This window comes from Mustelus asterias, chromosome 8, assembly GCF_964213995.1.
Source record: "Mustelus asterias chromosome 8, sMusAst1.hap1.1, whole genome shotgun sequence".
NCBI classification, from domain to species: domain Eukaryota; kingdom Metazoa; phylum Chordata; class Chondrichthyes; order Carcharhiniformes; family Triakidae; genus Mustelus; species Mustelus asterias.
This window is the reverse complement of record NC_135808.1, coordinates 21074608-21088616: the sequence shown is the minus strand read 5'-3', so window position 1 is coordinate 21088616 and position 14009 is coordinate 21074608. Positions and strand designations below refer to the sequence as shown.

At 46.3% G+C, this 14009-nt stretch overlaps 1 protein-coding gene across 1 annotated transcript in view; it reads left to right on the top strand.

The window, feature by feature from the left end:
• LOC144496913 (complement C4-like) overlaps positions 1-14009 on the top strand; it is a 124421-nt gene that overhangs the window by 29867 nt on the left and 80545 nt on the right. The window contains exons 12-16 of the mRNA XM_078217530.1: positions 2879-3073; positions 3833-4027; positions 5136-5285; positions 7659-7785; positions 9500-9571. Coding sequence (XP_078073656.1) covers positions 2879-3073; positions 3833-4027; positions 5136-5285; positions 7659-7785; positions 9500-9571 — 739 coding nt within the window. The remainder of the gene's footprint in view (positions 1-2878; positions 3074-3832; positions 4028-5135; positions 5286-7658; positions 7786-9499; positions 9572-14009) is intronic.

Here is a 14009-nt window from a genome sequence, read left to right as displayed (position 1 = left end):
CTGCTGAGATTTTCTAGCATTTTGTCTTCTGGTTTTGGAACAAATCATGCAGGTCCCCTAGGCCTTACCCCCATTTTGTACACCTTCCTCAACATGCAGCCACGCATGACATCTCTCTACCCTCTCCATGCCGTGTCCCTGCCATGTTGCCCCTGCCTCCCGATTCTCCCTACCATTTTGCACTCCACATCTCCTGCATGTCTTTGCTCCTCCTGCAGCCCATAACGTCACCAGAAAGCAGACAAGGCGAGGTGAAAATCAGACGGGAGGGACACTTTTCTTGACTACAGGAGAATTGCTAGTGGCTGGGAAGCCAGGTTTGGTTCGAGCCCGGACCGTCAGCTATATAACAATCGCCTGGACAGCAGGGTAGTTTCCACCCTGCCTCGCTCCTTCCAATAAATTGTAGGCACTAATGTAGTGGTGTTAGAGTAGTATCCCAGATAATCAGGGTAATCCAATGGGGACCTGGGTTCGAATCCCACCGCAGCAGATGGTGAAATTTGAATTCACTAAAAATCTGGAATTAATGAGTACAAAACCATTGTCGATTTCATGAAATCTGCTGCCTTACCTGGTCTGCACATCCAAGGCAATTTGGTCAACTCTTAACTGCCTTCTGAAATGGCGGATGAAGCTACTCAGGAGATAGGCAAAAAAATGTTCAAGAACATCCCATGATTGATTAAAGAAAAACACACCCCAAATGTCCAACTGGAGTCGCAGCAACGCATCTTCTGATTGGACATATTTACAGCCATTGGGACTCAACATTGTGTTCAACAACTCTGAGCTTTTTCCCCCACCGTAACCATTATTCCCCAAAACGTTTTGCCCAAACGCAAACCGCTCACTCCAAGTGAGCTCTCTGTCACTTGTTCTTTGGTTTGGTCTTTACCCAGCACTGAACTTTGTTTCCCTTTTAACGCATTCTGCTATTTCACCTTTGCGCCGCTCTCAGTATCTTCTAGTCTTCCTCACTCCAATTAGCATCCTTCACACTGCAATTAACGCTTCCTCTGCCTCATGCCTTCCACACCTTTGTTACAATCTCTCCTGATCTCTCACCTGTAACTGAACTGCTCTCGTTCCTCCACGATGGCTTAGTGGCATTATCGCAAAACTATTAATCCAGAAACTCAGCTAATGTCCTGGGGACCCGGGTTCTATTCCCGCCACGGCAGATGGTGGAATTTGAATTCAGTAATAAACATCTTGAACTAAGGCTGGAATTCTCCCGTCCCGCCTGCCATGGGAATTGTAGCAGAGGGATGGACCATGCAAAGGTCCATTGGCTCCGGGCAGGATTCTCCGGTTTGGAGGCGAGTGTGGCCGGAAAATCCTGCCCTAAGAACTTACTGATGACAATGAAACTATTGTCGATTATCAGAAAAACTCTGGTTCACTAATGTCCTTTTGGGGAAGGAAATCTGCCATTCTGACCCGGTCTGACCTACATGTGATCCCAGAGCCACAACAATGTGGTTGACTCTCAATTGTCCTCCAAAGGCAACTCGGGGTTGGCAATAAATGCTGGCCAGCCAGCGATGCCCATGTCCCATGAATGAATAAAAAAACCCTCTTATGCAATATACATCCATCACATTTCACCCTCTCTCCCGCCCTGAAGAAGAGTGAAACGGACCCGAAACGTTAACCGTTTCCCTCTCCACAGATGCTGTCAGAACTGTTGCGCTTTTCTCCACAGCACTTTGTTTTTATTTTGCAATTTACACTGCATGGGAAGAGCGTGCAAACTGACCATAAAACCGTAAGACATAGGAGCAGAATTAGGCCACTCGGCCTATCGAGTCTGCTCCGCCATTCAATCATGATTTTTTTCTCATCCCCATTCTCTTGCCTTTTCCCCATAACCCCTGATCCCTTATTAATCAAGAACCTTTCTATCTCTGTCTTAAAGACACTCAGTGACCCGGCCTCCACAGCCTTCTGCGGCAAAGAGTTCCACAGATTCACCACTCTCTGGCTGAAGAAATTCCTCCACATCTCTATTTTAGTGGATCGTCCCTTTAGCCTGAGGTTGTGCCCTCTGGTTCTAGTTTTTCCTACTAGTGAAAACATCCTCTCCACGTCCACTCTATCCAGGCCTCGCAGTATCCTGTAAGTTTCAATAAGATCCCCACTCATCCTTCTAAACTCCAATGAGTACAGACCCAGAGTCCTCAACCGTTCCTCATACGACAAGCTCTTCATTCCAGTGATCATTCTTGTGAACCTCCTCTGGACCCTTTCCAAGTACACCCTTCCTTAAATAATGGGCCCAAAACTGCTCACAATACTCCAAATGGGGTCTGACCAGAGCCTTATGCAGCCTCAGAAGTATATCCCTGCTCTTGTAGTCTATCCCTTTCAACATGAATGCTAACATTGCATTTGCCTTCCTAACTGCCGACTGAATCTGCACGTTAACCTTAAGAGAATCTTGAACAATGACTCCCAAGTCCCTTTGTGTTTCTGATTTCCTCAGCATTTTCCCATTTAGAAAGTAGTCTATGCCTCCATTCCGTCTTCCAAAGTGCATAACTTCACACTTTTCCACATTGTATTCCAGCTGCCACTTCTTTGCCCACTCTCCTAACCTGTCCAAGTCCTTCTGCAGCCCCCCTGCTTCCTCAATATAACCTGTCCCTCGACATATCTTTGTATCATCTGCAAAATTGCCTTCAGTTCCTCCCTCCAAATTTTTGAAGTATATTGTGAAATTGTGACTGGGGGGCAATTTTCCAGCAGTGTATCGATATTTAAGTAAATCAGTGGTCCATCAAGTTCTGGATAGAGAAATATCCATTTTCTGTCTGGATGAGAACATCCAAGGGAGGAGAACTTGATTAAAACTCGGTGTGTCTTGGTCTGACAGGTGATCGCTGGGGACGGAACCCCTGGAGGAGAAATCAGTAAAGCAACGAAAACAGTGCGGATATACCATTCCAAGAGCAAGAGCTACCTCCACATCAATGTACCACATCAGATATTCGATCCAGATAGCTCCTTTTCTGCAGATATAACAGCCATCACTCCGACAGAGACAAATTCCGGGTTCTTTTATTATTTGGTGAGCACATTATTATATCGCGATTGTACCTGGAGCTCAATTTATCCACATATTGAAATAATTAATGATAGAATAATGACATTTTTTATTGTTCCTTTCCTGATTTGGGAGGTGATCATCATATGCATACACACTGCCACACAATAGCGCAGACATAGTGGAACATACAAAGACGCATAGTGGAACATACAAAGACGCAAAGAGAGATTGGGTAGACTGGGGTTGTTCTCCTTGGAAAGACGGAGAATGAGGGGAGATCTAATAGAGGTATACAAGATTATGAAGGGTATAGATAGGGTGAACAGTGGGAAGGTTTTTCCCAGGTCGGAGGTGACGATCACGAGGGGTCACGGGCTCAAGCTGAGAGGGGCGAAGTATAACTCAGACATCAGAGGGACGTTTTTTACACAGAGGGTGGTGGGGGCCTGGAATGCGCTGCCAAGTAGGGTGGTGGAGGCAGGCACGCTGACATCGTTTAAGACTTACCTGGATAGTCACATGAGCAGCCTGGGAATGGAGGGATACAAACGATTGGTCTAGTTGGACCAAGGAGCGGCACAGGCTTGGAGGGCCGAAGGGCCTGTTTCCTGTGCTGTACTGTTCTTTGTTCTTTGTTATATACATACGTTCATGCAAATGGACACATTGTATTCAGGCGCGTAACTGCACATGTACGTATACAGGTCAACTAGGATTGTACCATTTTGTGAGTTGGTTGACAATGCATCTTCTAACCTGGGAGTTCCTGTTTCCCCATAGATTATCAGCAAAGGCAAGATACTCAAAATGGGCAAAGTTGCGAAGAACAAACTCACAACCCTTCACATCTCATTGAGCATCGCTATGGTCCCAGCATTCCGGTTGGTCATTTACTATTACACAAACGTCGGGGGCAGCACAGAAATTGTGGCAAATTCGGCTTGGATCGATGTTAAGGATGTCTGCGAAGGAAAGGTATGGATATAATACATTTAGGGGAGGCAGTGGGGCAGTGATATTGTTGCTGGACCAGTAATTCAGAGATCCAGGGTAATTCTCTGGGGACCTGGATTCAAATCAAACCATGACAGATCGTGAACAAAGAACCAGTACAGCACAGGAACAGGCCCTTCCGCCGCCCTCCAGGCCCTCCGGCCCTCCAAGCCTAAGCCGATCATGATGCCTGCATTTACAAAGTCTGTAATCTGACTTCAACAAAAATCTGCAATCTAACAATCACCATGGAGTTCTTTAATGTCGATACTGTAGCATCGAGAAGCTGGGTGAAGTCGGAAAATATACCTCTATAAGCTGGTATGAGTCAAAAATACAGTCAGGGTTTATTCTCATAAGCTTATGGGAGAACCTGACCCCTTGAAAGCGGAAGCCAAAGTTCTCTCTGAACACAAGAAACATGGATATTTATACATCAGGGTTCCCAATACAAGCCATAAAGCAAAGTCCAGTTAACAGTCCTTGATCGTAAATTATAGTTCCTTTAACAGCTTCTGATAGTCTTTGGATCATGGTTAGAGACCATCTGGTATCCTTGGGTCATAAAGCACAATTCTTCTGGTCGTTGCAGTCAAGGTGTCACCTCTGGTCCCCTGCTCTTCCCGCAGCGTTTCCTTTGAAGTGACTGAGTGACTGTCCCAGTGGGAGTTCTCCTTCAAACGGCCATTCTCGCACTCTACCATTTGGTGGCTGCATCCTCTGCTTAAATCACAGACAAGCCCACGGGAAAGCCTCCTAACATCTATATTCAACTGACTGTTTTATCCGAATGATATAAACAAGCGAGTGAACCATGAACAAATGGCTTATACTAAAAGTAACATGAAAGACATGAACATTATGCTACTACCAGGAGCAATATAAAAAAGGGGTGACTTGCCACAAGGAAATGATATGTTTGTGATACATTCCAGGTACAAAGTTCAACCTTTTAGGTACAAAATACATTGAGTACAAAAACATTAACCCTTTCCCTTCTTCACTGGGCCAGTCAATGGGTGGTCACGCCATACTGTGCTTCAGAGAATTATCCAATTCGCCGCTGACGCTATGTTGTTCTTGTCTCCAGATTGAAATAAGTGACATGCACAAGCAATTTCGGCCAGGAGCGAAGGCTAAATTATCCATTAAAATCGAGGACAGAGGAGATGTGTCTCTTGGCATCGTTGATACAGCAATCTATATTCTCAATAACAAGAATAAACTTACAGCCAGCAAGGTGAGTGATGACCAATCCGCACTTTAGCAGGACTCAACGTTGTGCATCACAGCACATAGCACTTTAGGAATAGCAAACTTGATCGCTGATTGTATCGATATAAAACACCTTAAACTGAATGAATGGGAGCGAGGCATTATTTCTGGGTTCGTTGCATTATCACTTTTTCTCCCAAGTGGTGCTTCACTCTTTTTGACCTGCTCTGCATAGTTGGCAGGCACCAATGTTGCTGTTGGGTCAGAAGGAAAATCTTTGCCATGGGAGCCTAAAAATTGGGTTTCTCGAGGTCATTTGACTCTATGCCCTGGCAGACAACACAGGTGATTCCACGGGTCACCCACACAGATGCCATACCCACCATGGGCTGTGGGACAGTTTTGTCAATCCTGATAGCCCGGCCATTTGGAATCCACGTTATACCTTCCATTATTAACTAATGGAGCATTCATGGGTCGGTGGTGGCGTAATGGCGTTGACACTGGATTAGTAATCCAGGGTAACGCTTGGGGACCCTGCTAAATCCCACCACGGCTGATGGTGAAATTTAAATTAAATAAAAGGAAATCATTGTTGCTTGTTGTAAAAATAATTCTGGTTCCCTATTGTCCTTTAGGGAAGGAAATCTGCCATCCTTACCTGGTCTGGCCCACATGTGACTCCAGGACAACAATATCTTAACCACCCCACCGCCCCACGCCCCCTCACCCTACCCCCCAGCCCCGCCAAATGGTATGTTCAATGGCAATTAGGAATGGGTAATAAAAAACCTTCCAGTATGTCATCCACCACCCTGGTAGCCATATTGACATAATAACAATTCAATGTTAAGGACCAGATCAGAAACTCCAAAGTATTTTATGAAGTTAACCAGGACTCTAACTTTTAGTTCTGGCATTAGGGTGAGCAGAAGGTGTTTCACTCCAGGTATGATTCAAGTGATCCACTAGGAAGTCTTTACCTAAACCAATTTTATTTAAGAACATAGTTCGAATATAGCAAAAAATAATTAGCATAGTATTTACCAGTTAAAACACTTAAACATGACAACGTACAATTCTTAACAGCTAGCTGTCTCTATTGTTCCAATTTAGCAGTCATCCCCACTGACATGAAACACTTCTTTAGAATGGTTAGCACAGAAACCAAAGATGCTCATGTAGGTAGCAGATTTCCAGCCTTTTGACACTTCTGGAGAGTAATCCAGAAAGACACATGTTGTCTAATTCTCATGTAGAAACTTCCAGAGAATGCTCCACTCCCAGTCATCAGAACCTCAGAGAAAGAGACTTAATTCCTAGCAGATTCCAGTCTCCAGTCCTCAGAGTGCAAGAGGTACAGAGCAAGCAACCTCTCTCTAAAGAGTCTAAAAGCAGACTGCTTTGAGTTCTCTGTGAAAGCCTGACTGACCCAGTCACATGACCCTACCTGTCAATCAACCTAATCGAGCCCCACTCTGCAATATCCCAGTGATGCGCGATTAATTCACTCGAGATGCTTGATCGTACTCGGGAAATAAAGGCTTTATTTTAGCAACAAGAGCATACTGCTTAACAATACAATCATAGACTAAAGGGTCACTAGGAAGTGCAGTGACCTTTATACCCCTATAGGAAGGTGGAGCCAACCGGAGTGTACCACAGAACAGTACCAACAGTAGAACACCCCAACCCTAACCCCAACAGCAAGCAGAGTAACATATGTACAAGTACCCATAGTGATAACCATCTATGGTTCAGTACACATAGTGGTCACCATCTATGGTTCACCACACCCAGGGAAAAACACAAATCACCAGAACCCTGTATTAATTCAGATCAAAAGAAACACGGCATCAATTAAGCTCAATTATTTTGCTGCAGTAACAATACAGTGCTTCTGTGCTAGGGCGGCACAGTGGCACAGTGGTTAGCACTGCTGCCACACAGCATTAGGGACCTGGGTTCGATTCCCGCCTTGGGTCACTGTCTGTGTGGAGTTTGCACATTCTCGTGGGTTGCGTGGGTTTCCTCCGGGTGCTCCGGTTTCCTCCCACAGTCCAAAGATGTGCAGGTTGGGTGCATTGCTAAATTCTCCCTCAGTGTACCCGAACAGACACCAGAATGTGGCAACTGGGGAGTTTTCACAGTAACTTCATTACAGTGTGAATGTAAGCCTACTTGTGACTAATAAATAAACTTTAACTTCTGGATTTCAGCAAAACTGTTCTGACAAAATGGAAATGACTGGTAAACACATTCAGCACAGAAACATCAATAAAATGCATTTATTAAAGGCATAGTATCATCACAGGAGTTAATCACAACCTCACATTGGTGAGCTTTAGCTTGATGTGTGAATGTATACTATCTACATTTGACCTTCCCCTCTGACCAGGTCTTTGAAGAGATGAATTCCTATGATCTCGGATGCACATATGGAGGTGGTGCTAACAGTGTGCGTGTTTTCATGGATGCTGGACTGACATTTATTTCCAATGTTGACGAGGCAGCCATCCGGAATGGTAAGCCAATGGTGCAGATCCAGATATGGAGAAAAAAGTAATTAGCACGTGGAAACTGCGGCACGGTGGCACAGTGGTTAGCACTACTGCCTCACAGCACCTCACCCTGGTTCAATTCCGGCCTCGGGTCGCCGTCTGTGTGGAATTTGCACATTCTCCCCATGTCTACGCGCGTTTCGCTGGGTGCTCCGGTTTCCTCCCACATTCCAAGGATGTGCTGGGTTAAGTTGATTGGCCATGCTAAATTGACCCGAGTGTCGGGGGATTAGCAGGGTAAATATCTGGGGTCACGGGAATAGGGCTTGGGTGGGATTGTGGTCACTGCTGAATGGCCTCCTTCTGCACAGTAAGGATTCTATGATTCCATGAAAATGAGGAATTGTGGTAAATAGCAACCATCCGTGGACACAAATTGCCACAATTTCATGCCTGTAAGATCCCATCACAGTTACATAGTGCTGAGAACTCACGCCTGGGACATCACATGGACAAACAAATGCAGGTGGCAGGACAACTTGATCAGGCTTAAAGCAGAACGTATAAATCATAGCTTTACAAGCCAAAATATAGAAGAGAAATGGAAAGTTATCCCCAAATGCATCTGAATCAGTCTTTCGCCGTCCTCTGGATCAGTGTCTGATTCCATGCATCATGAATTTGCTTGCTCCAAAAACCAATTCAAATTTGTTCCAATGCATAGTCCCCAGAGAAGGGACATAGTAGATCCATGCTGACTAGAGTGGGGGCATTGCATCTGATCTAATGCTGGATCTGAGCCAAAAGGTTGATCTTAATAACCCCGTTAGTTCCTGCCTCGCCAACCACTGCTGGCTGGTGATACCAAGTCCTCCAAGAAGGAAGAGGTGTTTTCGCCCGCACAATATTTAGCTAATGTAAGTCAGGAAGGAGAAGAGAAAGTTTGAGGCTATTCTGCAGGTTAGTCGAATCGATAATGTGCTCATTGAGCCACACGCCCCGAATCACCATCAGTTCACAAAGCAAATGAACATTTCTAACATTGCGAGTGATGATTAATATTTAATCTATGTACCATAATGATCACAAAAAATGTATTCAGCTTTGTGAGGTAGCATTCACAAAGAGGCAGCATGGTGGCACAGTGGTTAGCACTGTTGCCCCACAGTGCCAGGGACCTAGGTTTGATTCCAGGCTTGGGTTACTGTCTGTGTGGATGTTCTCCCCGTGCCTGCATGGGTTTCCTCCAGGTACTCCGATTTCCTCTCACAGTCCAAAGATGTGCGGGTCATGTTGATTAGCCATGCTAAATTGCCACTTAGTATCAGGGGGACTAGCAGGGTAAATACATGGGGCTACGGGTATTTGGGATGAGTGGGATTCTGGTCAGTGCAGACTTGATGGGCCGAATTGCCTCCTTCTGCACTGTAAGGATTCTATGATTCTATCTGAAACAAAAACATAAAATGTTGGAGAAATTCAGCAAGTCCGACAGCAACTGTGGAGAGAATAAAGGTAATGTTTCAAGTCAGTATGTCTCTTAAGACTCGAAAAGTTGGATCTATTCTCTCTCCACAGATGCTGCCAGACTTGCTGAGTTTCTCCAGCATTTTCTATTTCTATTTCAGATTCCAGCATCTGCAGTTTTGCCTTGATCAACAAAGATCTGTTGGTGGTTTGAAAGTTGGTAGATTCAGGAGGTTTTCTTTTCAAATTAACTAACATTGTTTCCTTACAGGATATTCCTGCAAGACAGATGACAGGAGAATGAAAAGGTCGCTGCAGCTTCAAGGACTGTTGATGGAAAAATGTAAGATAGAATTCTATATCCAACACATTGGGGGGGAATTTTACCATTTTGAGTCTAAGTGCCGAATCCGGGCGTCAAATAGATCCGCGCCTGGAATCCTCTTTCCAGCGCGCCCATACGCGTTTTGCCGGCTCAGGTCCGATCCGCGCTGTGGGCGGGGCTTAGCGCTGCCGGACCGATCGGAGCTCTGAACTGTGCATGCGCAATTTGAACAAAATCTGACAGAGCGCGCCCGGGCACGAAAAAAAAAAGCAGAAGGCGGAGAGCGCGGCTCTCTGACGGTCATCCTCTGGTCGGGGGGGGAGGGGGAGGAGAGGGGGCGTGATGTATCATCCTCTGGGGGTGGGAGAAGGAGGGGGGGGGGTGTGACGTATCATCCTCGGGGGGGGGGGGGGTTCCGAAGCCAGTCTACGGCCGATCCCTCCTCCCCACTGGAGGAACGATTCCCTCCCACCCCCCACAGAGGATGATACAACACACCCCGCCTTCTCCAACCCCCCCCCAGAGGATGATACGTCACAACCCCCTTCTCCCACCCGCCCCCCAGAGGATGAAACATCACCCCCCCTCCTCCCCCCCACCGCACCCATCCCCTCCCTCCCCACCCCACAAACCAGAAGATGACCTGGGTCAGAGAGCTGTTGCAGGCTCTGAGCTCGCTCTTCGGAGGCTGCAGCGAAGACTTCAGACTTTTATTTACCAGGTCGTTACAAGCACGGATCCGGATCGGGCCAGAAGACGGTAAAGTGGGATTTGGCGGTAGAGTTGGGCGCGCGGTTCATTAAGTCGATTTAAATGCAAGCTGATGCATTTAAATTGTCGGGCCGTCCGATTCGGGCGTGGGCCGGACCCGCGCCCGAATCGGGTGTCGGTAAAGCCGCGATCTGCTCGGAATCGGGTGCAGATCACGTTAAAGGCCCGATGCCCAACTTTACCGCGATTTCGCGCCCATTTTCATCGGGCTCGTTGAATGTTGAAACAGAAATCATTTCAGAAAAGCTCACCATGGGTAGAGGTTTTTAAATTGTACGGTGCGATGTGTGCACATTCCTTGTGTTTAAACTTTCATGTTACCTACTTCAGAAAATAGAAAAAGAACATCTTCCACCTCCTGTGAAATAAATATGAACAAAAAGAGATTATGTTTTAGTTCGTACACCACAATTTCCCATGTCCTGATCACTCCCCTGCCCTCTCCCTCCCCCCATTCTTACTTTATTTCCAAAAGTGTGCATCGGGACAGCAGCTTAAAGTCTGTGGATATCATTAACTGCTGAGACACTGCGGACTCTCAATAAACCATGTGGGGAAATTCCTCGTCAGCGAATCATTTTAACTGTTGGCAGCGAGGCAAAATTGCCCAACTTCAACTCTTCCCTAACTCCCTGGCCTGACTGATGTAGAGAGGAGGGAGGAAAGGGGCCGAGGTGGGGGAGGTAGGAAAGGGGGGGATGGGGGGGAAGGGAGGAAAGTGGGGGTAAGGGGGGTAACCGGTTCAAATCCCACCATGGCAGCTGGTGAAATTTAAATGCATTGAATAGAACATAGAACAGTACAGCACAGAACAGGCCCTTCGGCCCACGATGTTGTGTCGAACCTTTTCCGAAACCAAGATCAAGCTATCCCACTCCCGATCATCCTGGTGTGCTCCATGTGCCTATCCAATAACCGCTTGAAAGTTCCAAAAGCGTCCGACTCCACTATCACAGCAGGCAGTCCATCCCACACCCCAACCACTCTCTGAGTAAAGAACCTACCTCGTACATCCCTCATCTATCTTCCACCACGAACCTTATAGTTATGCCCCCTAGTAACAGCTACATTCACCCGAGGAAGTAGTCTCTGAACGTTCACTCGATCTATCCCCCTCATCACCTTATAAACCTCTATTGAGTCGCATCTCAACCTCCTCCGCTCTAAAGAGAAAAGCCCCAGCTCCCTCAACCTTTCCTCATAAGACCTACCCTCCAAACCAGGCAGCATCCTGGTAAATCTCCTCTGCACTCTTTCCAATGCTTCCACATCCTTCTTATAGTGAGGTGACCAGAACTGCACACAATATTCCAAATGTGGTCTCACCAAGGTCCTGTACAGTTGCAGCATAACCCCACGGCTCTTAAACTCAAACCCCCTGTTAATAAACGCTAACACACGATAGACCTTCTTCACGGCTCTATCCACTTGAGTGGCAACCTTCAGAGATCTGTGGATATGAATCCCAAGATCTCTCTGTTCCTCCACATTCCTCAGAACCCTATCTTTGACCCTGTAATCTGCATTCAAATTTGTCCTAACAAAATGAATCGCCTCGCACTCATCAGGGTTAAACTCCATCTGCCATTTTTCAGCCCAGCTCTGCATCCTATCTATGTCTCTTTGCAGCCTACAACAGCCCTCCACCTCATCTACTACTCCACCAATCTTGGTGTCATCCGCAAATTTACTGATCCACCCTTCAGCCCCCTCCTCCAAGTCATTTATAAAAATCACAAATAGCAGAGGACCCAGCACTGATCCTTGTGGTACAACGCTGGTAACTGGTCTCCAGTCTGAAAATTTTCCATCCACCACCACCCTCTGTCTTCGATGAGATATGATGTGGAGATGCCGGCGTTGGACTGGGGTAAACACAGTAAGAAGTTTAACAACACCAGGTTAAAGTCCAACAGGTTTATTTGGTAGCAAAAGCCACACTTTTGTGTGGCTTTTGCTACCAAATAAACCTGTTGGACTTTAACCTGGTGTTGTTAAACTTCTTTCTATGAGATAGCCAGTTACTTATCCAATCGGCCAAGTTTCCCTCTATCCCACACCTCCTTACTTTCTTCATGAGCCGACCATGGGGGACCTTATCAAATGCCTTACTAAAATCCATGTATATGACATCAACTGCTCTGCCTTCATCGACACACTTAGTTACCTCCTCAAAAAATTCAATCAAATTTGTGAGGCAAGACATACCCTTCACGAATCCGTGTTGACTATCCCGGATTAAGCTGCATCTTTCTAAATGGTCGTAAACCCTATCCCTCAGAACCTTTTCCATTAACTTACCGATCACCGAAGTAAGACTAACCGGCCTATAATTACCAGGGTCATTCCTATCTCCTTTCTTAAACAGAGGAACAACATTCGCCACTCTCCAGTCCTCTGGCACTATCCCCGTGGACAGTGAGGACCCAAAGATCAAAGCCAAAGGCTCTGCAATCTCATCCCTTGCCTCCCAAAGAATCCTAGGATATATCTCATCTGGCCCAGGGGACTTATCGACCTTCAGGTTTTTCAAAATTGCTAATACATCTTCCCTCAGAACATCTGCCTCCTCCAGCCTATCAGCCTGTATCACACTCTCATCCTCAAAAACATGGCCCCTCTCCTTGGTGAACACTGAAGAAAAGTATTCATTCATCTCCTCTCCTATCTCTTCTGACTCCATGCACAAGTTCCCACTACTGTCCTTGACCGGCCCTAACCTCACCCTGGTCATTCTTTTATTCCTCACATAAGAGTAAAAAGCTTTGGGGTTTTCCTTGATCCGACCCGCCAAGGACTTCTAATGCCCCCTCCTAGCTCTCCTAAGCCCTTTTTTCAGCTCATCCCTTGCTAACTTGTAACCCTCAATGGACCCAACTTAACCTTGTTTTCTCATCCTTACATACACTTCCTTCTTCCTCTTGACAAGACATTCAACCTCTTTTGTTCCCTCACTCGGCCATTTCCTCTCTGCCTGACAGGGACATACCTATCAAGGACACGCAGTATTTGTTCCTTGAACAAGCTCCACTTTTCATTTGTGCCTTTCCTGACAGTTTCTGTTCCCATCTTATGCTCCCTAATTCTTGCCTAATCGCATCATAATTACCCCTCCCCCAATTATAAACCTTGCCTTGCCCTGAATGAATCTGAAAAGTAAGGGTATTCTCAATCATGCTCACCATGGCAACTATAAGAGGTTGTTGTAAGAACGAGTTCACCAAGGAAGGAAATCTGCCGTCCTTCCCCGGTCTGGCCTACATGTGACTCCAGACCAACACCAACAGGATTACGTCTTAACTGCCCTCTCTAAAATTGCCCAAGAAGCCACTAATTTCGAGGACAATTCTGGATGGGCAATAAATGCTGGTGTAACCAACTAGGTCCAGGTCCCATGAAAGGTATTTCTTTTAAAAAAAAGGTATTCCCTGCAAAGACACAATAGTTGGCACAATAGTTAGCACTACGGCCGCATGGCACCAGGGACCCGGGTTCGATTCTGGGTGGAATTTGCACACTGTCCTCCGGGTGCTCCAGCTTTCTCCCACAGTCCAAAGATGTGCAGGTTCGGTGGATTGGCCACGGTAGGTTACCCCTTAGTATCCCAAGGTGTATTGGTTAGGGCGATTAGAAAGGTAAATATGTTGGGTGACAGGACTAGGGTCAGTGCAGACTCTGTGGGCCA